Raw genomic sequence first — 24,797 nt, forward strand, 5'->3', positions numbered from 1 at the left:
ATTTCCACAGTAACACGAGACAATAAATGACATCTTTAAATTCTCAAACTTAAAGCTCATCCTGTTCGCCCGCAGGAGTGCCTTGTATCTCGAGAAACTTGGCCCGACGTCACAAGATGTCACGGGTGCGAACTTGAAAGAGGCTATTTCCCACGGGCTCAGCTCTTCAGCTGCAAGATCTGCTTCCTCCCCTCGGAGGATCATCCCAATCTGGAAAATTGTTGAGAGCCCCGAATTCTTTCCAATCAACAATTCCATCTTTGCAGCGGCTGTGGACCCCTTCCCTTCCAGTGCGCACACGCTGTAGGGTTCTACAAGCTTCGGTTAGGGGAAGTCCTATTGTCTCTAACTTGGTCATACTAGCTGTGAGCGAGCTAAAGTGGGCACTAATGTAAGCCAGGTGCATCTCAATTTCTGGGTTGCTGAAGAGTTCTCTCGCTGCACTTACAGAAACAGCGTCGTCTAGAAGCTTCTGCAGAACCACTTTCACAGCGCAAAAGTGCTCAGAATAGTACATGGCCGCACTTAGCCATGTACCCCATCGTGGAAGAACCGCTTGCGGTGGCTGTGGAATACTCGGTGCAAACTCTCAGAAAGCCGCAACTCTGGATGGAGCCTTCAAAAAAACCTTCTTCGTGTTGGAAATTAGAGCGTCCACTTCAGGGAAGGAATAGCGAATGACTTCAGCAACGCGGTGCATGGCGCGAACGACACACGTGACGTGAATCATTTTTGAGTACAGCACTTTGAGTCCATTCCCAGCTTTACACATGTAGGAAGCACCGTCACTCACGAAGAGAAGAACCTTTTCGTACTGTATGTTTCCGGGCCAGAGAAGGTCCAGAGAGGCCGTAAAAAAATGGGCGATAGTTGAATGATTCACTTTGTCTAGGGCCTCAGTGCTCAGTAAGATTGGGCGAGATGCTTCATCCTGCTTCAACGCTCCCACGACGAAATTTGCCATGTAGCGTCCGCTGGCATCGGTGCTTTCATCCACGGACATCCACACGTAGTTGTCGCCAATCTCGGTCCTGATTTTAGTCGGGGTCTCTTCGTAGCACTCTTTCACGTAACTTTTCCGCAACGTTGACTCGTCGGGTACGCGTTCCTTCGTATACTTCTCCAAAAAGCACCGGAGATCGCCGTTCGTTAGTTTCCACAAGGGTATATCTGCGGACAAAAACGCAGTGCACAGATCCTTGGAGAATTCGTTACCTTTTGACCGTCCATTGAACGCATCAGCCAGGAGTTGTGGAGTTGCAACCTTCTTCTTGTTGGCACTCGAAATGTGCTTCTGGGTGGCGACGTGTTGAACAACATGATACTGCTTCTCGCTGGCGACTGCAGCTTCACATGCCGTACAGGAGAGTATGGTTCCGTGTGTTGAAAATACCTCGCCGAATTCGGCAATCCACCGTCTGCAACGGACTGCTGGTGCTGCTTTTCCCTTCGGCATGCTCGGTTTGGCGCTGGAATTCCGATGACCGCTGATCGTCGCAATGACTATGTCGGGACCACACTACTTTGGACTACCAAAAGACAAGATAGCCTCGCATAGCAGTGATGTGAACAGTCCAATGACAGGTCGTCTTAGTAGCCTCTCTTTGGGCGACCTCAGAGCTCTAGGCGACCTGCCTTGAGAGAGGCTACCAAAAGGGGGCAATTGTCCTGTACGTGACAATGTAACTGCAGCTCAAAACTAGTAGGTCACTGTTTCAGCCCATAAAGGTCGCGTGCTCTGAGTCAGGTGATGATTCAAGAGGGCACGGAAATCGAGCTAATGCATTCCTTTTGCTTTTGTGATGCGACTGTAGCGTGACTCATGCCTGCAAGTTGTCCGCATGGGCCAAAAAAGGCAGTTACGAAACACAACAAGCGGAAAAAAGACAGTCATGGGACAAAGCTGGCGAAAAGGCAAATAAGCCTGAAAATGTCTCATTTAGGCATTTATAGGCGTTTTCAGGCAAATGCCTATAAATCCGGGCCCTACTTATCACTATAGGAAATTGTCTGCCCTTGTTAACTTAGTGACCTTTGGTGAATTCAGATTGTGGCATTTTTCGTGAACATTTCGTATTCTGAGTGGCTCTACCATGGAGTTCACCTGAGAAAAAAAAGACTGCTAGAACTCAGAGGCTTGGTTATAGGGCAGCATAAACGGTTGGAGTTTTCACAGCACCCACATGAAGCCAAACTCTGCCTTCATTGACAAACTCTGCATTGTTGCAACTCTCTTGTTGCAAACTCTGACATTGACTTTCAAGCTTATACACATTTGAGATTTGTGAGGGAGTGGTCAAATGCAAGAATGATATTTTAATGGGTGTCGACTCAGTGTCCAGTGGTTTAAAATGTCCCAAAGAATGCTGTTTGCCAGGTCAGTGAGAGTTTTCATACTTTGTGAATCACTCCAACCTCATGAAACTCATGAATTGCGAGTCCAAATGCCCGTAGCTTTCTGTAGTTGTCTGGAATATCCCAGTAAACCAAAAACGCCCAATGGACATCCAGAGGATGGTACAGAGTGGACATTTGGGAAGTCTAGTAGATATCCAGATATGTCCACGTTACATTCGATAGATGTTCCATGGATCGTCGGAAGCTCGTCCATAACTGTATAAATGCATGTCCTCTGGATGTACCTGCTGGACATTTGTCACATCCAGTGGGCATGTTTATGAGGCATTGCGATGTCTAATATACATCCTATCGATGTTCCTACGGGATTAACATATGACAATATATAGACCGGATTGGAAATCTAACTTAGCTATTTTGTGTGCATGAACAACGCAAATGCCGTAGCCGTGGCCATACCCCACCTGAGACTGCCTGGGCATTTCTCAGTAGCCTCTATTGTCTTACTGGATGGAACATACACTAAAATACCAATAGTTGTGGGATGTTTGTTAAGTGTAGTGGGGGCCAAAAACGTTTGTAATGGTGACGAGGATGTGTTTCTGCAGTTAATATGTACGTCTGCAATGAGTCAACCTGCCCGCTAACATTTCTGATATTCTTTCCTGACAAATATCGTGTTTGTAATTCAGGCTATTGTCTATGATGAGGTTACCTACAAACTGACAGGTTTCCTGTGTTGGTAGAAGAGTGCTACGTAGATACTTTGCAGAGAGCGGGATGCGAACAAATGGAAAAACGTGCTTTTACTTGTTCTCCAATTTCTCACGTTCTCGCAAGATGGATTCGCTTTCTTCTAGCACCGTACATAAAAATTACTATGAATTGATAGTCGAAACAACGTTTCGTAAACGTACATCTATATTATCGTATGTTAATCCAGTAGGAACATCGAGTGGACGTACATTAGACGTTGCAATGCCTCACAAACACGTCCACTAGACGTGACAAATGTCCAGCAGGTACATCCAGAGCATTTACTGCAAATGTATTTTTATTCACGATGTATTAGTTTTCGCGAATCCCATTTGGGAAGTTATTCGCTAGTATTTAATTTCGTGATTCCAGCTCTGTTTTCTTCTGCGGGATCAATATAAAGCTGGGCTCGCGAGTACAATTTTTCACGATTTTTTTGCGGTCGCGAAACTTGCACAAATTTATACATCGCGAATAAAAATATGTTTGCAGTATACAGTTACGGACGAGCTTCCAACGATCCATGAAACATCCATGGAATGGAACGTGGACATATCTAGATATCTACCAGGCATCCCAAATGTCTTAGATGTTTGGATGTTTCAGGTATGTCCAGTAGAGGTCTGTGGTTTACTGGGACTTTGCAGGGATTTAAAGAAACCATGAAATGGTTTGCGCGAATTCTGAGTACTCTGCTGGAAACGGTTCTCATGAGCCCTCACTATCATAGACACATTGACTTTAAAACCATATTCAGTGCACAGGGGGGCGCAGTCACCGCACAAAAATAGCGGGCCGTGATCACCGGATACATCCCTTCGAAACAGGCTTACGTCATTGCCATCCACTCATCCCAGCTAAATGTGGACGACCATGTGGATGCATGGTTTCAGTTTGGACAACAGCAACGTTAATAATCTGCCATCAAAAGCAGTAGCAATATGGCGAGACGCAAATTGTCAGCAATGCAGGAAGATATAATGCGACGCACATAGCATCTAGGAATCATTCCATATGCAGCAGCTCATAAAGGGCCACAGACATAGGCATTTTCTGACCAAGAAGTTGAGAGAGGAAAACGTGTTCCGATACCCATGTGTGAGATTGTACAACCCGACGGACTCAGCCAAATAGCTCACACAGACGCACACAGAATCGGCACGCAAGGATCAGATAACGCGAGCCAACAGGCATCCGGTATTTTGAACACCTGTAGTCGCTCTTAGCGCGCTCTCAGGTTTCCGAACGGCTGAGGAGAGAATCAGTTAGCGTCTCGGCCTCGGGGTATTAAGCACGAGCCATATCCACTCTTTAAGTAAATTGTTAAAGTAAACTGTTCCTCTGCCTCAGCTCATATTTGGCGCAGTCGACCATGAGCCTTAGCCAGCCATTCAGCCGCAACAGCAAGCCCTTTTGAAGCCTTATCATCGCCTTGCCAAGCATTTTATCTACACGCCAAGCCCCGCCGTTTCAACGCCATGCAAGGTATTGTTTGGGAACAGTTAGATGCTGCTACAATGTCGCGCTTCAGTGTAGAACTTCTCAGAGAAGAACTGGAAGCACGGCAGTTGGACAGTGCTGGTCCAAAGGATGAACTCGTGCAACGTTTGATGACAAATATTAATGCGCAACGTGAAGCGTCTCCGCCTCTCGAACAGACGTCTTCAACCAGCACAGGTGCCCCCGCGGTACAATTGGACCCCGCCACGCTACAAAACCTGTCAGCTTTGCTTCAGCATATGCCACGCCCGACGACAACTCTAACGACGCTGCCGGATCTGTCATCATCCATACCACAGTTCGAAGACTCACGGAAGCAAAATGTTAAAATGTGGTTGGAGGATGTTCGCCGTGTCCAGCAACTTGCGTGTTGAGAGGATGCTACGACCCGCCTGATTGCCGCAAGCAAGCTCAAAGGCTATGCTCGTAATTGGCACCTTGCGTTTGGAAGCCAGTTTGACACTTGGACAACATGGAACGCAGCTCTTCAAGAAACGTTTTCTCCGGACTTGACCCTGATCGAGTGGCAAAACCAAGTCATGAAAGTGACTCAGGAACATGGTCAGTCTCTCCATCAGTACACTTTTGCGAAGCTACGGGTCATTGAACGCTGTGCTGTCACTCTCAAGCTGGATTCACACATGCGTTTGTTGAGCGCGTTTCGCGTTCGCGGCGCCGCGAAACGCGAGCCGCGGAGCGTTTCCAGCTGCTTTTCGAGAACCGCTCCGTGCTGCAGCTTCGGAGGGCAGAAGCGCGAACGCTTTTCATCCAGCCAATCGGAGCGCTCGGAGGGGTGGAGGTGGCTTCGTTTTGGCGCCGGTGTGCAATGGCGGGCCTCCCGATACCGCGCTGGGATCTTTTGTCATTTGTGCGTGTGTATGTGTTTGGTGCTTCCGCGTGAGTAAATTCCTTGTCACCAATAGCTGTTTGGTGTCTGAGCTGTCAACGATGAGCTGGGAATTTGCGCAAACCACGAAATTGACGAAAATAAATACGACTTGTGTGTAACCGTGTGTTGGTCGTCGGTAGGTAAACATGTGTCTCGCTTCTTCTGCCGTTCTTTCTCTGCTATTGTGTCGCGTTTGTCATTCCAACGATTGATGATTCCAGCAGAAATGCTTCACGATAATTTTAAGATAATTTAAGATGGAGAACATGCTTCACAATGTAAATTTTGAGGAAAAGTGCTAGAAGTGTCGGTACGATCTTGAGGTAGCAACAACAACGAAGCGCGTTTTCAGGATGGCGGCTCGGCTATGTGTGACAGGCCCCTCTCGGCGGCGCCGTGAACGCCGAGGCGGCGGCGCTTTTTGAAACGCATGTGTAAATGAGCCTTCAGTGATGTGCAAAAAATTGACTACTTGCTTCAAGGTATACGTGAGCAACACATCTCCGCAGCTCTAGCAGCCAACAGGCCACAAACGGTCAAAGGGTTTATCACGACCTGTTGCAGTGTCGACAAATGTGCTTATCAGCAAAACAACGCAAGTCCCTCATCGTCGACATCTGCGCAACAGAAGCCTGCCACACAGTCGCCTCGGACAACTAAGCCATCGGAACCATCAACACAAGCGTCAGTTTCCCAGTCGTCAGCAGTTGCATCAGCACATTCTCGTCCTCGCATAGCCGACTTGCCAGCAGACCAGCAGGAAGCCAGGTACCAAGCTATTTCAGCCTAGTACGGTGCACCAGCTTTTCGCAGTGGTCAAGACCTGTCACAAGCAGTATGTTACAAGTGTAAAAAGTTTGGTCATCTAGCGTCAAAGTGCCGCAGCAGCCGCTCTTCGGCGCCTTCGTCAGTAAGCACCCCAAGCCCGGCAACAACATCACAACCCTCTTTGCACAGCACTCCGATGGCCTTGGAGGGATCACAATTGCAACGCCCATTTTTTACTGCCAGTGTCACGGGAATAGGAGAATGTGAAGCCTTCCCAGATTCAGGATCAAAGATCACCCTGATCTCGAAATCTCTCGTCCCTGGTCACATGCTGAATACTTGGACTATGCCGCCACTCGCTGTCGTTGGAGGTAGCACAGTACTCCCAGCAGGCACAGCCTTGCTGAAGATAGTGATCGGTACTATTACAGGTATCGTCGAAGCTGCCGTTTTGGAACATAATGTTCTTCCCTTCATCATTGGTGAAGATTGGTTCGAATCCACACATGCCCGTCTCATCTTCGAACCCCCTAGGCCAGTCCAGCTCCAGCACGCGGCCTCTGGTGTGATAGTCACCTCAGCTCAGAAGCTAGCTCCACAAATGGCTAATGCCGTCATTCTGACATACTCAAATTTCGCTGCACAAGTGCAAGTTGCGTCACCAGACTGCCTACAAAAAGACCCCTTGCCTTCACCAGACCAGCCACTGTGGCGGACTCTGGCTCAGGAAACTCCGCCATAGTAAACTGTTCCCCTGCCTCAACTCATGCATGCTAATAGTCAACGGCTACATTACACATCTGGTAAGATTTTGTGTCAACGATTATATACAGGCTTATCTCCAGGTCAAATTAAAAGATATTTCGTAGCGAGGTTTGCAAGCATGCTTGCAAATTTTGCAATTTGCTCCCAAAAGCCTGTCCGCAAATCGGCAACATCCTCTGTGTGTGATGTCAAGGTCAGTTGACCTCGCAGGCGGGCCATAGCAGCCGCTATTCACTGGCAGAAATAGGATATTTTCGCTATTTGGACGATTTTGAATTTCATACTTCACAGGGTGAATGCTTTAGTACGGAGGAGCAAATTGAAAATCATTGTAGGTTTGTCAAATATCCTTTCATTGCCCTTTTAATCTTGTGAAACCAATTGAATCTGTGGGTGCAATAAAGGGATAAGTAAAGTTTCTGCAAGGATAGCTCATGTCTCTTCCTGTAGGCCTCTACATGTAGGCATTAGTCGCTCTACAGTCCAAAACAAAAGTTGGGAAATAGTTCCTCAAACGGGTGGCGCTACACATAATGGTTGCCTACATGAAGCAGGTGCAGGAGAGGGAATATGTTGTTTACTTCTTTCTGAGAGCCGCTTGTCTAATGTTATCGTATTCTTCTGGCCTTAAGGCAGGACATGGGGGATGATGCTATCAGTCAATAAATCAAATACATCTTACTTTAGCTATTATTTTTTTATTATTATTATATTATCCAGTGGTGTTGTTGTTTTTACTTGATTTTCACTTTGCGTTATTTATTTATCTACTGTTTTATTTTATTTTATTTTTTGCATTTTATGTACTGCATAGCACACACACAAAATACTTTGACCAGGAGGTACTGTATTCTGCTTGTTGTGTCTTCATACTTGTAGGTATGAATAGAAGGTCTCACCCAACCCAAGCTTGCTGAACTTGCACTGCTATTTTCTCACTATCACCAGTGCCACAATGATTGATCATAATGTGTAGATCATGCTCTACCACGGCAGCCTGATGAGCAAAGGGTATGCAAGTGATCTCAGCTTTGCACAAAGTACTTTGACTCTCGGAGTGGCTTCTTAGCCAACACATCACAATGTCCCATTGGCTAGATTGTGGCAAGATGGAAGCCAGAACAGGGCCTCATAGAAGTCGAAACACGTTGTTTTGCTGCATGTTTTTCCATTTGGGCTTTTTAGTTCTGTTGTGAGCATAAAAGTACGAGAACTAAAGGCGAGGTTGGTGGTGCTGGTAATGGTCGTGTGACACTCTTATCTGGCAATTAGATGTGGGCGAGTGGGGAAAATCTCTTCCGCTCACCACTGGCTGTAGCAGGGACTGGGATGCGTAAGGATTCATTTGCGCAAAAGAGAGACAGCAAAAAGGAAGACGGTGCTCATTGAAACCCATTTTACAAAAAAAAAAAAAACATGAGATGAGCATGTCTGTTGAATATCTGCGGCAGAATTTTGATATGCAAACAAGCTGAAACCGTGCATCCGGAGTGCAGGCAAGATTGCGCTCATTCTATGTGAGAGGGCCATGTGCTTTGGAGCAATGGAGATGATTGGAGTAAATGCTGGTCTGCTGACCAGATCAAGCACTTTGAAGCCCAGATAAGCCATCAATGGCAAAGGTCATGTCCTCCCTGTCCTCCTGATGCAACTTCCCATAATGCCATCTGGTAGATTATATGGTTTTTCTTGGAAGTCTCCACAACATCTATATATCCAGTGTCCTACCAACATTGAGACTGAATGAATTTGTTTCCAGGTGTCCTTCAAGGCTATTTCCCACTCAGCGATGCAATAAAAGGACTTATGCAGAATAGATACCCTGCCCTGAAGCATGGTATGAAGTTTGGTCTTCGGCTGGCCTGCCAAGAAACCAGAGATGAGTGGAGGCACCAGACAGTGAGTCATCACGAGAGACACTCACGTCATGTGTTCTTCAGGGCTGTTCTGCAGCTAGCTGTGGAAAAGTGTAAGTTTTGCCAGAAATAGAGTTTTGAAACGAAGGCGCTTATAAAGGGCTACACCTCTTAGAGTAAACAATGTATGATCGCTGCTCAAATGGGAAGTAATCTTTACAAGTCCCACAAAAAGAAGCCATCTTGAGTCAGTCAGGCTGCCACTTATTGCATCGATTGTTTTAAATTGTTTGTGACAGTTGGCTGAAGCAGACGACACTGTGCCTTCAAATGGAGAATGGATGGGAGGCACCAAAAAGGCCTTAGCTTGTGCTTGATAGCATTCACAAAAGAGGTTCACCAGTCATGAGGCAGGAAGGAAAGTAGATGGACATTTTTCTTTATTCATGTTTTGCAGTTCTCTCTGCATGTTAAATGCTGTTTTGCCACCCTCATTGCAGCATGTGCGCTTAAAATTTACATGTTACGTGAGGAATTAACCACTGAATATGTGCCACTGAAAAATGGTTAGGAAAGTTTCATCATAGGTTAGATTGCAACAATGTAACTGTCATATGTTTATTCATAAAAAGCTTCAACTAGAGCTATGTAAGGATGAAGGCATTCATTATTTTCTGGATGTTTTTCACTAATATGAGTCAGAAGATACGAAGGCAAAAGAAATAGGCGATGTAAAGTTGCCTGTGGTGAATAAATCAAAGAATGATATTAAACAGTAGGAGCAACTTATTTATTTACTCATACGGTAAACAATACTTTCGTGCACGACCTTACGACAACAGACCTTAATATGAGTTCTATTTAGACTGTAACTTTTTGGTTTCTCATGAGTCATGATCAAAGAGGAACCTGTAAAGGTTCAAGAAATGATTGTGCAATGTCAGGGTATCAGAATGTCTGTGCTCAATGCGTAGCCTGTGCCTCCATCGTTACATCCACTTTCCAGCGTACTGTTTGTGAACATGGGAGAACTGATATTCTGAGGCTGGAACAACATAGAAGGGACAATCACATACAAGGCCTCAAGTTGCCTAAGAAATTAAAGATGAAAGATGAAAGTCACTGAAAAGGTTAGCCAGCTGTAGGACTTGAACCCACATCTTCTGGATTACCGGGTTAGGGCTCTACCAATTGAGCTGGCAGTCGCTGAGAAGGCCTGTTAGCTTAGCTCAATTGGTAGAGCCCTGGACCGGTAATCCAGAAGATGTGGGTTCGAGTCCTACAGCTGGCTAGCCTTTTCAGTGACTTTCATCTTTCATCGTACTGTTTGTGGTTGCAGTTACTTTTCGTGATCAAGAACAAAGCATGAGATACGTGTGCGTGTCACAAAGATTGGAGAATAAGACACACAGCATGTCCCTAGGATCCCTGTCTCTTAGTAGCAGTGCTTATCGTTATCTTAGGTTGGTACTATTCTGATTCTGTGTCCTAGCAATAAGCATTATGACATATTACACACATGTTGCATGTTGTATCTAATATGTGCAACCAACAGTTTTGCTCACTGGTCTGTGATTGAACATTTATGATTGCTGATTCTAGAAATTCTAGCTGGCTTTCAGCAGTAGCTCTTAAAAGGACATGGAAATGACTTTTGAGATTGCTTAGAACCATGCTTAATTCATCATGCATCGTGTCAGGAGCAACCACAAAAATATTTTTGTTGAGGAACATAGGTATTATCACAGTGCATCTTAGTGTGCAAAAGAGCTATAAAGACGTGGTACTGTGAAGGGCTGTCAAATGTGGGACGGTTGACGAGAAATATTCTCTCAGTCGGTGTAGCAAAGTCTTCTGCTACAGACAGGAAGCACTACTATTGGAGGGTGCACCCCTGTGCCATGGCCACACTCATGAGAGAGGCAAGCAACATTAGGTGCTGGCAATTTTTGTCACATGGGTGCTTGAACCTCGGAGTCTGAACATCTGCTATGCATGCACCAGATATGCTAGCAGGGAAAGGTTATGCAGTGATCGGATGTCCCACTGCAACCGGAAACAGCTATTTTTCTTTTTTGCATTGCTCCTTTAATCTCCCCTTTGTGGCATATTAGTCAGCAGAAGTCATTAGGTTTGATATTCCCAGTGTGCTATAACTATAAGTCGCACATAAGAAGCAGATTTGACAAAGCAAAAGTACACTTTGCAGGGAACGAAAAACACACCATGTGGTTATAACAAAATTGAATACCAATGATTTGGAGGACAATTGTATCCCTGCTGACACATTTGATGTGGTGCAAACCGGACACAGCAAGTGTTGATATTCGTTCGCCATTGTACTCACTTCGTTAGTCCTTTGCTATAAATTATTTTTATTTTGTTGCTATGCATTACAGTTGGATTTGCAACAGAGTAAGACATCTGTTGAATCTGGTAATGTTTTAACGGTTGATATGTATGTCTGGTCTTCTAGATGGTCTTCAGTGGAAGAAGTCTCGGCGTCATGTTGCAAGGAAGGACCACTTCACTTCATTCCAAACATTTCTTGAGCATGTTATGCGAGACATTCCCTCTGACACAGGTAGGTGTGTGATGTTTGTCAGAAAGGCAGTGTTCACTTTGGTATGTTTATGGCCAGCACTTGGAAGGGCAGATGGTACCAGCCACTATCCCAGAAGCAATACAATTTTGTACCCTTTGGACTGGTTGTTCTGTACCTGTGGGGGGCACTTGGTACTTGTACAATAATCAGCTCTCTTATAGCAACAGTCCAACTCTGGCTTTGTTCCTCTTTCGAGCTGCCAAAGCTGAGTCAAAACAACATAGACGCAAAGGCTCTGCATTGCGTGCCGCTGAAGTGTACATAAAGAGATGCCAGAGTTAAGCAACAGCCGAAGGAGCCACAAAGGGCTTCACTTGGCAATCGAGGGAGAATCGATTTGAGTGATTGCTTGTGGTTCCAGAATGATCTCACAGCACTGACGTTGACTTGCCATGCACTGCTTCGACTAGAATTAGACAGTTAAAATGACGGCCCAGTGCCAACGCTGCTGTTGCTGAAATTTGTGTTACACAACCGTAACCATACTGTGTTCTTTTTTTATTACGAAGTAGTCCTGATGTGCCTCCCACCTGAACAAAAAAAGAAAAAGAGCATTTTAGTAGGTGTAGTTATCTTTATAAAAAATGTCAAAGTTGGGCAAATTTTCGAGTGCTTCGCAGACTCGTCAAAATTGTAAATTTTGCGATAGAGCCACGCTACTCTGTCAGTAGGTGGCATGGTCCTTTCGGAAAACAACTAAAAATTTTAAGCTTCTTTGGTGCAGTAGAATGCTCACTACACATTGCCAGATGGAGCATGGTTTTTGCTCAAGGCGCAAAGTTGAGAGCCCCCTAGTGTCAGAATGCTTCAGTATTTGAGGTTAATATTTTGGATGTGGTATATGTCTTCCACTACAATGAAGCACGATTATTTTAGTAAAAATCGGCGATGGTTGAGCAGCACAGCTGGATCACTGGGCGTGGAAGGACCCACCTGACTTTGATTGGGCTGCACTCTGTGAACTAGTGCAAATGGCGCAAGTTCCTGCATTTCATTCAGCAGAGCTGCAGCTTTTGCACTACACACGGCCATTCGATTGGAGAAAAGTGCGAAAGTTCACTGAAATGCTGCACTTCCTCTGGTGTCTGTGCAACATTTCATGCATTATGGAGCAGAGGATGTGAAAGTGTAGCTGTAGTTGCTGGCGGCAAGGCTAGCGAGAAAGGGGGGAGTAGCTGGGGATGCCCATCGTAATCATATAAAGAAGAAATACTTAGACTATGTTATCGAGACGTGAGGATTGTCTAAGCATGACCCATCCCCAGGGCCCATAATTTCTCTTGGCGGCACTGGCAGGCAGTTCTTATCAGCGATCTTATGCAGACTGGCAATCAGTTTAGTTAATGTAGTTCCTATGTTTGCTCATCGAGTCATTTAATATCACAGTAGTCAATGCTGTGATGCAGTGCAGACGTCTGTGACAAACGATCTGAGGCTTACACTTCCTTATTTGATTAGGCTCTAGTGTAGTTTGCACAAGGGCAGCATCTGTTGCACACTGCGTTTGTACTCCTTGCACTGCCCCTTGTGCTTTTTGACAAATTGAGCCAGCTAATGTTTCCTATAGCTGTTAGGTTCAACTCTTTAATAGGAGAATACAATATGCAAGAGATACATGAGTTCGCTCTGCCCCCAGCAGCTTAGACTGAGGAAAAACTGCGTCAGACGTAACGCGAGCTTCCCTTTGCTTGTCAGCCTTTAGGTACGTTGCACCCTCAGATGGAGAGCTTCGGATACAATTGCACGTATACGTACGGAGAGCACAGGGAACATCCAACAATAGCAATTGTGTGCACAGAGCAAGTTCTAAGCCTACAGAGGTACGTGGGTCCTTGAAAACCATTGAAAAAGTTTGCAAACTATTTGTATGGGCCCCGAGTACATATTGCATCATATGACACCGTAATACAATCACCGTCTGATTTTTCGGACTGTGCGGGGATCGCGCAAAAGTCCGAATAATTGAGCAGTCCGAAAAAACGAATTTCGTTTCAAAATAAAATTTAGTAAGCCCTAGTAGGCTGGAAAAATTTGTCGATGCATTCCTAATGCGCTTCCAGCTCTGCCTGATAACATCAGCTTCTATTTCCCGAAGCGACATTTTGTCAATGTACACACCACCGTCATCAAGTCCGCAAGTTGGCTTCACCGAACGCATGCGTGCTTTAGGTGAATCTCGCTTTACAGCGCTCTCGCGCGACTCGCGTTGCATTATTTACATTATCCATCCTTCAATTCTTATTTTGGATGACATAAGAAACTACCCATTTCCAATTGTGTGAAATTCAGCTGCTGTGAACTCTTCCCAATGGCATGAACTAGAGAAACATCGTTCTTTTGTACACAAAATTCTGTGGAGCTGTGCAACCTTTGGTATCACAATGCATCGCATCGACAATCACTATGCATTGTGTGTAGACTTTAACACGATGTTTTCTTGGTGTTGGAGAGTTCTTAACGCATGGTATATTCATACTTTGGAATCATCTCATACAAATGCATTGCAACTCGATCGCAGTTCAGAACAACAACAACAATTGTGTTACAAGATGGATACTCTACCTCATTGCTGGTGGTGATGCAGGGAGTGAAATAATGAGCTCCTTCACAATAAGGATCGAAGTCCTACGGTATCCAGAAAGGTGAAGAGAGCTTTAAGGACAGAGCGTTGGTGGGCTGGGTGTGGCCAGGAACCAAGCAATTTTGTGAGAGAGGGGGGATGAGAGTCTACGTCGTTAAGGGATCCGGAGAGTACGATTCGGGAAGGTTGGTAGTGTGGGCACTAGAGAAGAATGTACTCTAGATCTTCTACTGCACCGCAGTGACTGCAGTGAGGAGAGTCAACTTGCCTCAAGCGGTAACGCCACTGTGCTGTGAAAGCCACATCAAGGCGCAGGCAAACAGGGTCCGAAGGGTATTTAACGACGTTGAGAAATGACGACGAAACGACGTTGTGCAAGATTGGAAGGCTCTAAAGCACAGTCGCCCTCACCAAAGCCACATGAACGGCTAGAAGGGAGTGTTTATCACAGCCCCATCCTAAGCCAGAAGACGTTGAGTTGCAGGAAGCCATCGCTGCACTTTAGTTTCAAGGTGCTTAACGTGGCGAGCCTAGGGCAGGTGCAAGTCCAGGACCACACTAAGAAAGCGATGCGAACGTACGGGCTTGAGCTTCTTTGCATCAACCCAAAGAGGGAAGTTTCTCATAGCCTTGTGTGTGAAAGGGTGCTCGACGCACTTTTCGGGCGAAAGGTCCATTCCAAGTCGCGTGAGGTACGGATGGACATTATTTAAGGTTAGCTTCAAACGGCGCTGAATGGCTGGTCATAAGTTGTCTACTGTCCAAAGAGCAACATCATCGGCATACAGAGAAAATGCTACTTTGCGAGGAATTATCGATTTTAGGCATGCCATTTCCACATTAAAGAGTGTAGGACTCAGAATGCTTCCCTAGAGTATGCTTTGATGAACAGAGCTTACGGCTTTGACCGTGGGATGTGCGGACAGCGACAGTTCGGTCTGTAAGGAAATCGTAGAGCCAGCTGAAGAGGCGACAATTTACTAAAAAGAAACGCAAGGCATGGAGCACGCAAATGTGCGAGACGATATCATATGCGCGCTTGATGTCCAAGAAAACCGAAGCCGATGAGCACGAGCATGTTGGACTGTAGAGACTAGGTCGAGAACTAGATCCATGGAGCTTCAGTGGCAACGAAACCCAACAATTTCTTGAGAGAACACACCTTGTTTTTCGAGCCACCAGTCGAGGCGATGCAAAAACAATTCCCTCCATCAGTTTTCCCATACAGCTTGTGAGGCTCACAGGGCGAAAGGAGGATAGGGCATTTGGGGGTTTGCCTGGTTGCAGGATGGGAACAACCAATGCCTCCTTCCAGGTAGATGGTACGGATCCCTGTCATCAAGACGTATTATAAACATGAAGGAGAGCTTGGAGTGAGCACTCGTCAAGGTTTCTCAGTGAGGCATAGGTGATTTTATCTGGTCCTCGAGACGATCGCACATTTGCAAGTTTTAACGCAGTCTTCAGCTCGATTAGAGTAAAGTTGCGGTCCATAACTTCCAGTGGACTGGGCCAGCCTTGGTGAATTTCTGTCGTCAAGCTCTGGACAAAACTGCCGTGTACCGCAGTTGTCGAGGCAGCTGCCGGCGTCGTTAGGACAGAGAAATCTGTCGCTAGCATGATTTCGCCTTCACCCTTAACGATTGCCAATGGTGCGAGAGGATTCTTTTGTGGGGGGGTGCATCCTTCAGACCTCGAATTGTCCTCCACATCTTTGTGGTCGGGCCAAATGGTGAAAGATGTTGACAAAACTTACGCCAACGCTTCTGGTCTTCTTTCTCAAGTTCTCGTGTTACTTTAGCTTTCATCCGGCGGTATGCTACAATGTCAGGAAGTTGCCCAGTTCGGCGAGCTGTTCTCTCTGCTCAGCGACATAATGCTCTAAAGTGGTTAATTGACACATTAAGAATGACCGAAGTGACCTGGTAGCCTTTTAGACAGGACCTCCACGTCCTGAATGGCGCAACGAATGCCTTGCGAGAGGGCCTCTGCGGACATACTGGTGTGCACAGATGTTTGGAGGCCGGCACGAAAGAGTCTCCAGTTTGTGAAATTAGTCCGTCCAGTAGTGGGTGAGAGAGGCAGTTTATCGTGCAAAATATATAGGGGGAAGTGGTCACTCCCTCGGGTGACAACATTTTTAGTGCACGACAAGTGGCGAATTATGTCTGCTGAGCGCCATGAAAGATCCACGATATCGAGTGACGTTGGTGATCGCATATAAGTTGGCTGTCAGTTGTTAAGTAGGCACATGTGAGCAGTCTCCATTGCTTTCAACAACCTCGTTCCCCGTCCGTCCGTTCTACGGCTTCCCCAGGCCGTATGATGAGCATTGAAGTCACCCAGTACGAGAGCGTTCGAGGTCACTCCATGGAACCTGTACTGCGAGACGTAGATAGATACTGACGACTGTTAACAGCATGTGCAAAAGACGGATCTTGCAGGAGACATAATCATAAGAGCGATGACAAATTGGCCCTATGGGTGCAGCAATGAGGTCATTACGAACATACAACGCTGTTCTGCTCTCAGAGGATTGATGAAACCGATAGATTGTACATATAACCATTAACGCGATGTGCAGCATGCATGGCATGTTCGCACAGAGTTATGAAAGGGAACTTGTACTGGTGGAGATGAGATTTAAAATCAAGGAGATTGTTACATAGGCTGCGAGGATTTTACTGCATAGCTATGGCCATTCTATACAATTCCATCATGCTGAAAGAGGGAATGCCTCCAATACCAGAAGTGCTTGAACCTCGGGCAGTTGTGACACACCAGGAAATGCAGAGATAATGGAATTTTTCGCATACGCGTAGTACCCTAGTGGCTCCCCTGTGAACTGCGCTTGGCGCACGCCAAAGCAAATCCATGTGGGTAACACAAAGGACAAAAACCGGTCCAGAGTGGTACCGACGAGCTCGCGCCGTTTGTGCAGTATCCCCACTGTGCCTCCTCCCCATACTGTGCCATCTAGTGAAGACGGAGAAAACCCTCTCCGGTGGCTCAAGGTCATGCGCTTGCGTATAGGCCATCATGAAGAAAGGTCCATTGCCTTGACTGCCGACAGTGATGCAAACACTGTTCGGATGTTTGAGAATCTTATAATCTTTTCTGAACACGTTCATATTGCAAGAACACGAGATAAGACGTTCCGCTGTCAAGCCTTGGCTTCTTCGCTCATCTCGGCACATGGAACTCTTTCCCTTTCTGCCTTTTGTGCCTTCCTTGCAGCAATCTCTTCTGAGCTGGGAACCTTCCTGTACAGAGCCAACCTTGTATTCTCTGCTCTCATCACCTGTGTCACTCCACCTCACATGATTCCCGATGCGCGCCACAATATCTGGCATGCATGGTCCATGCACGCCATCTGATGCTCAAATCTGCGTCAGAGCCATCCTCTGCTTGCCTTGCTCGTTCTCAAGCATAACAACCCTGGGTTCTTCACTGCTGTCAGATTCATGCTAGTCATCAGAGCTGTGACCTTGTCCACAGCTGCAAAACTTGCACATTTGGGAACGCAGCTCTGCAAGCAAAGTTTTCATCACTCAGTGGATCACCTGCAGCGCACTGGACGGTGTAATGGGGAAAATTCCTCAAGGTTGTTGCTCCCACTAGACAAAACATGGATCACACGTTGTCTACAGCTCAGGACCAGCTAAGTGAAGGCAGTTCCTGGAGATTTTTGTTCCGATCTGGAGACTCAAGTCTGGCTAAATGAAGGCAAATTGTGTGTGTGGACTGAGATCTGTCCACATTCCAATCTACATGGGGACTGAAGCGTGGGTAGAAGGGGGTTATTTGTACCAGAATTCCGTATTGTGACTAATTCAAAATCCATGTCCTCAAATAACAGTGTTCGTACGTACAGACCCTTGAAAGTACGAGTTTTAAAAATGCTTTTCAAAGGGCCCACCATTTAGAAGCAGACTCACTCCTTGTAACTGAAATGAACACACTGCAAGTGATGCGGAGTTGTAAAGCCTTTGCTGGGAGGAACACACTCTCTTTAGGCTCGTTTTGATGAAAGGAACCCTTCGGGTTTCGCACACACAAAGGCTCGCGTGTTCTGGTTCACGTCTTACTTTACCTTTTAATGTGTCTCATGCTTCGAATTTTGGTACAAAGAAATGCTACGTGGAAAGTTCCAGATTACCTGACTAGGGCATATAGGGCCCTCAGTTTTCGGGTTTTATTTTTTGTGAAAATCGGAGGGTAAATATCGGGTTGAAAATCAGGACCTGCCAAACAGGGTAAAATCGGGTGATATACTGAAAAGTGATGTATTTTCGGGCGAAAAAAAAAAAAATTATGTGTTGAAATTAATTAATTAATAATTGGGGCTTTACATCGCGAGACAACTGAGATCATGAGCGACGCCACAGTGGTCGGTCTGTGGAGTGTTAAAATTAAATGAAAGAATATATATTAAGAAACTGGTTGATAATTCACTGTATAACCACTAAGGCTTGCACTGGCCCCTGTTTATAGAAAGAATAAGTTGCATATTCAGTAAAGCATCATCCATCGATGAGCGTTAAGAGCATGCTCGCGCTCGCGTTGGTATGCCTCGTATATCGTTGGCTGTTGCTGCATCCTCTTTACTACTCCGCGTACTTTGCTGATACAAGATACTCCCTACAAGATTTGGAAGTTGGCTTCACCTAACACTTCCGTGTACTGCGGGCAAACCCAATTCAAGGAACGCCGAGCTTTGCTTAACTCTTTGTTTCTTCGCTGTTTAGCGTGATTTTTCCCGATTCCTTTGCTATTCTTGGTAAGAGGACAAGAAAGTGTCTCGTCGACATCCACGGAAAGCACTAACAGTAGAAAAATCCAACACTGAAGTTTTCAACTTACTTATTGACACAAGCTTTCATGTAGCAGACTACATTTCTTCGGGTGTGAAAAACACATGGCATTTTTGGTACGAAACCAGGGCATTACTTTGGTTGGCGTTGCCAATCTGCAAGGCGGCTTCACCTCATTATTGAAATGAATTTTGAGGGACAAGGGAAGCTGTCATGACCCCATTAATCTAACTTATCACTGAACTAACCAAGTTGATGATGTCTTAGGTTAGTTTAGTGAGAGTTTCTGTATTTTGTTTAGTGAAGTTAGGTTAGATTAATGGGGCCATGGCCGCTTCGATAATGAAGTTGGGAGTGCGAGGCAAGCTGCCACAGCTGCACTAATCTAACCTAATATATCACTAAACAAAGTGTATGATGTCATAGGTTAAAGATGGCTTTCCCGTAACACAAATAAATGAATCGAAAAGTTCCGCTAAATCTACAAACGCACACTTAAACAGGGTGTCGAACCGAAACGTTTTTCGTTCCGGTTTTCGATCCGGTTTTCGATCCGGTTCTATCATAAACGGTCCGGTACCGGTTCTGCTCCGGAGCAAAAAAATAACGGTTCATACCGGTTTTAACTGGTTCCGCTTCTGGTGGACATATTCTGTTACATGGAGGTCCAGTTTATTACTTTAGAGAATACATAAGGTACGTGTGTACCGGCTGATAGTTCGAAGGAGACTGCGCCTTAGCGTTCGTCTTACGTTTACACTTGAGTGCGGGAGAACAAAGTTCACTTGACAGTGTCCGGCTTCGAGTGTTTCGGGCAGGTGTGTGTGTGTCTCGAATAACCGCTCACATGATCGGTTGCTATGCGGCGTACGCAGCACTCTTTCCCACCCATGAAAAGTGGTCAGTGGTGTGACCTGTGTCGCGGTCGGAGCAAATATCGATGTCCTTCGGTTTCTGTCGACTCCGATGTGTCATCTGTGGTGTCATGGGGCCGCCTTGGATGGGTCGGATGCGTGAGCTGTATCACTTTCGGAAACCGCGGTATCTGCGCCGTAGCGGGTTCGCATCTGGTCAAGGTGGCGTGTGACAATACCCTGGGCCGTTTACACTTTAGCCATGCGACTTCCTAGGCCCTCAAGCACGACACCCGGCATCCATCCCGGTCGATCGCATTGTTTGCGCACGTAGACAGGTGCTCCAGGTTTCAAACGACTGTCCACGTCTTGCAGGGTTGTCTTTTGGTTTTTGAGCACCTCGGCCTTGATGATATCCAAGCGACTACGTGGCAGAAAATTGAATAACATTTCCGCAGGAGCCTTTCCCCTATGGGCAGCTGATGGTGTCCTTCTGTGGTTATGTAGCCAGCGTTGGAGCCGGATTTCCAGTGGTCCGTCCGTCAGCTTCTTAAGCGCTTCTTTTACGCTTCTAACAGCCCGTTCTGCAAGTCCGTTTGACTGCGGATTATAAGGAGCTGTTCGCATGTGGCGAATCCCATTTCTGTTTACGAATTCTTGGAAGGCCGCACCTGTGAATGTGGTGCCGTTGTCAGTTACGATGCACGTTGGTAGTCCGAAGCGGGCACAAATGTCTCGGAGATGAACAACGGTCACTTCTGCAGTTGCAGATTTTACCGGGATAGGCTCTATCCAGCCAGAATGACTATCCACAACGACTAATATCATTTTCCCTTCAATGGGGCCCGCATAGTCCATGTGTATGCGAGTCCACGGTTCGGCGGACGATGGCCATGGCAGTGGCTCTTGAGATGGTGGTGATGATGCCGCCTGCTGGCATATCGGGCACGAACGTACTCGTTGTTCCACGTCTCGGTCGATTCCTGGCCACCAAATCAGGGTTCTGATGAATGCTTTGGTTGCATTAATTCCCTGGTGTGTACCGTGAAGCTCTGCGAGCAGAGCGTTTCTTGCTCGTTCTGGTATCGCTATGCGCTGTCCACGCAGTATCGCGTCTTTTTCAACAGATAGTTCATGACGTCTCGGCCAGTATGGTTCTAGATCCGGGTCGTCCAGTTTTGCAGGCCAGCCCTTCACGATCCTAGCTTTTCAGCTTCTGCATAATTGGGTCCTTGAGTGTGATGTCCACAAGCTGCTTCCCCGATATTGGGCTCGCGTCGAACATGTCGAGAGCATGCTGTGTCACTTGTTCCATCGGGGTGCACGTTATACTGAACTGGAAGCCGGCTAAGAGCGTCAGCGTTTCCATTGTTTGTCCCAGCCTTGTACTTCAGTGTATATTGGTAGCCAGCCAGTATCAGAGCCCAACGCTGTATCCTTGCTGCAGCTACCGTCGCTACAGGCTTGTTTTCACCAAGAAGTCCCACCAGTGGCTGATGGTCAGTTTTCAGGACGAATTTTCTTCCCAGTAGGTAGTCCCTGAATTTTGTGATGCCGAAACTGATAGCCAGTGCTTCTTTTTCCAGGTGAGGATAGTTCTTCTCTGCATCACTTAGTGTTCTTGATCTGAACGCGATGGACCTGTCGACGCGATCAATGTTGTGTGAAAGTACTGCTCCCAAGCCGTACGGTGATGCATCACATTCGAGGATGACGTCCCTCGACGGATCAAAGTGTACGAGGAACTCCGCTTCTGCGAGTGTTTTCTTGGCATTTTCGAAAACCTTAGCTTTTTCTCTTCCCCAGCGCCAGCGGGTATTTTGTACCAGCAATGCGTACAGGGGTGCTAGTAGCGTTGACACGTTAGGCAGGAAACTTCGGTAATATGTCAACAGTCCCAGGAAAGAACGTAGTTCCGTCACATTCCTCGGTGGCATAGCCTTGGAATTGCATCAACTTTTAGTTCTGACGGATGCAGTCCATTTCTGTCGATTGTGTGACCCATGTACGTCACCTGTTCTTTGTCGAACTCGCATTCCTCACGTTTCAGACGGACACCGTACTCCCGGAATACTTGGAATACCTTCTTTAGAGTCTGACCGAATTCGTCCTTCTTCTCAGAAATGAGGACATCATCCAGGTATACTTGACATCCTGGTATGCCGCGTAGCATAGACTCCATTTCCCTTTGGAACAAGGCGGGCGCTGATGCAATGCCACAGGGTAATTTGTTGTAACAGTGCAGTCCCTTGTGCGTGCTTGTAACGGCAATTTTACGTGACTCTTCGTCAAGGGGAACTTGCAAGTATGCATCGCGGAGGTCGAGTTTTGAAAACCAATAGCCTCCTCTCAGTGAAGCGAATAAGTCATCCACCTTTGGCAGCGGGTACAGTTCAGTTGTGCATGCCGGATTAAGTGTAACCTTGAATCACAACAAATACGCACTGAACTGTCCTTCTTCTGCACAGGTACAACTGGCGTCGCCCAGAGCAAGTGGCTGACAGGTGTGATGATCCCTTCATTTGACAGTCTGTCTAGCTCTTCTGCTACTTTGTCGCATAATGCGTAAGGCGGAGATCGTTCTTCGAAGTACTTTAGCGTGGTTTCGGAACGCAGGTGAAGATGTACAGGTTCTCCTTTAATCACCCCTAGGCCAGGCTCAAATAAGTCGCTGAACTCACTTGTGAGGTTTCCGATCGTGGCATCATGCGGTGTTCGCAGGACGTTGATGTTGTGATCCAGAATACTCAAGGCGTCCATAAGGTCCCTTCCTACCAAGGCTGGTCCGGAGCAGCCGACCACATATAGCTGTCCGTCACCCTCTTTACCCAGGTGTTCAACTGGTAGTCTGAGAACACCGAGAACAGGCAAAGTTTCAAGGTAGCACGACAGTTTAATGTCGCATGGCGAAATAGGCGGTCATGCCGTGGCATGCCTCTTGTAGATGTCTTCACTGATCACGCAAACTGGAGATCCTGTGTCGAGCTCCATATCTAACACAACTCCAGCCCACTTCAATTTGAGCATGATTGGCTTCATCTTACTTGAAGATGGTCCCTTTAGCGTGCACAGGTTGAAGCATTCTTCCGTAGAAGATGTCTCAGCGTGGTTGCCTTTGTCTTCTACCAGTTCCAAGGAGTTCGATTGGTGCTTTGAAGATATCTTTTGCTGCCCGTCTTACATTGACTAGCGAGGTGTCCGCGCTTCTTGCATCGGAAGCACTCTTTGTCTTTGAACGGGCAGTTTGGAGGCTTGTGCTCTTTGCTTTCACACCTGATACACGAAAACGACTTCTGTGAGTCTTTCGGCTGTCGTTCTTGCTTGCTTTGCTTGCGAATCGCGTTGACGGCTCCATTGACACCCGACGCGGATGCCGCACTCGGCTCAAGTTCCTTAGAGCTCTGAGCTGCAAGCTCCGCTGCCGTAGCAATCTCAACACTTTGTGCGAGTGTCAAGGTCTTGGGCTTCGTCAGCAAAACTTTCTGGACGCTCTTATCCTTAATTCCGATGACAAATCTGTCGCGCAAGTTGCGTTCAAGCGCAGCACCAGAGCTACAGCGGTCAGCGATTGCACAGAGTTCGGCAACAGAAACAGTAACGATTTCTCCCTCACCTTGCGTGCGGTTGTGAAATCGAAATGTTTCCGCTATTTCCGATGGCTCTGGACTGAAATGGCTTGTTAGAGTTGTCATGATTTCGGTATAAGGCACTTCCATTGGTTTCCTTGAGGCGAGAAGTCCACGCAGTCTGCTGTGTGTCGGTGCACCCACCGAAGAGATGAAAATGATGAAAAAAAAATCTCTTTTTCTTCTCGTCCGTAATGCAGTTGGCATCATAAAAGGCGTCCAGTCGTTCCTTGTACTGGTCCCATGTTTCCTCGAGCTCAATGAACTCTGGTACTTTTCCGATGGCAGACATGAAGGTAGGAGCAGGGCCGGTTCCTTCCGTCTTGGGCATGACGTATCGAGCGCTACCACCAAGAATATGTACTGTGAATGTCACGTAGATCCAGATCCCGTACTCGTCGCCAGTGTTACATGGAGGTCCAGTTTATTACTTTAGAGAATACATAAGGTACGTGTGTACTGGCTGATAGTTCGAAGGAGACTGCGCCTTAGCGTTCGTCTTACGTTTACACTTGAGTGCGGGAGAACAAAGTTCACTTGACAGTGTCCGGCCTCGAGTGTTTCGGGCAGGTGTGTGTCTCGAATAACCGCTCACATGATCGGTTGCTATGCGGCGTACGCAGCATATTCATTCCCAGATAAAAAATCAATGCTGCAAAATGTAGACCCGTTTATATGAATACATCGTATTTAATATTAATAGGCAGCTGTGGAATTGGTAGCTCCTGGTTCCTGTAGGTGACTGTCCGTTCAAATAGGCTTTCTCTTTTCTTGAAGCGCATGATACAGACGGACTTGTTTGTCGTGATGTCATACGTAAAGTACTTTCTTGCTGGATTGGTGCGATCGGGTCCATCCGAATGCCTGTTGCTGCTTGCTCGAGAGCAAGCACTACCGCACGAGTACGACGCAAATCGAGGAACACCTTTACTCACAAACGTGCTCGACGGCTCCGTTTTCTTTTCTTCGTGTCCTGTCCACATAAGAGGCGTCACTTCGCACGCGCATGCCTCGCAGATACGTACAGCTCCCTGCAACCTTAACTTGAACGCCGCTTCGCGTGGCGGAGCAGGAGGAGAGACACCCTAGTGTGATTCACCTGAACTATTGGGAGAGCGCGTTTCGGGCTGTTCCACTCGCGTGTAGGGGTGTTTGGTTGTTGCTCAAACGCTTTGAAGGCAGAAGGGGGTTGCTTTCTGAAGACGCTGTTTTCGGGATGGCAATTGTTTGTGTTGCTTGAGATGTACGCTGGGTGATATCGGTAATATCTGCCATATTGGAGGCATGGCCGCCGTTCACAGATAAGAATGATTATGTGCACCTGAATGGATTAATAATGATGCTGTATCAACTCGAGACGAAATAAATCAAGTAGAAATTATGTCAGCCATACTAGGTGCGAGCACTGATCTCCGCATTATGACA

General features: G+C 46.6%; 1 protein-coding gene and 1 pseudogene across 2 annotated transcripts in view; both read left to right on the forward strand.

Annotated features, from left to right (window-relative positions):
* The window catches only part of LOC135376578 (methyltransferase-like protein 25B), a 45,026-nt gene that overhangs the window by 9,997 nt on the left and 10,232 nt on the right, over positions 1-24,797 (forward strand). Inside the window, exons 7-9 of one of the 2 annotated variants that reach the window (XM_064609113.1) lie at positions 8,796-9,005; positions 11,369-11,476; positions 13,193-13,317. In XM_064609113.1, the coding sequence (XP_064465183.1) occupies positions 8,796-9,005; positions 11,369-11,476; positions 13,193-13,317 (443 nt within the window). The remainder of the gene's footprint in view (positions 1-8,795; positions 9,006-11,368; positions 11,477-13,192; positions 13,318-24,797) is intronic. The other variant, XM_064609112.1, reaches the window with a different exon arrangement.
* On the forward strand, positions 3,677-7,017 carry LOC135376579 (uncharacterized; annotated as a pseudogene).

This window comes from Ornithodoros turicata, unplaced genomic scaffold (genome assembly GCF_037126465.1).
Source record: "Ornithodoros turicata isolate Travis unplaced genomic scaffold, ASM3712646v1 ctg00001161.1, whole genome shotgun sequence".
Taxonomy (NCBI): Eukaryota; Metazoa; Arthropoda; class Arachnida; order Ixodida; family Argasidae; genus Ornithodoros; species Ornithodoros turicata.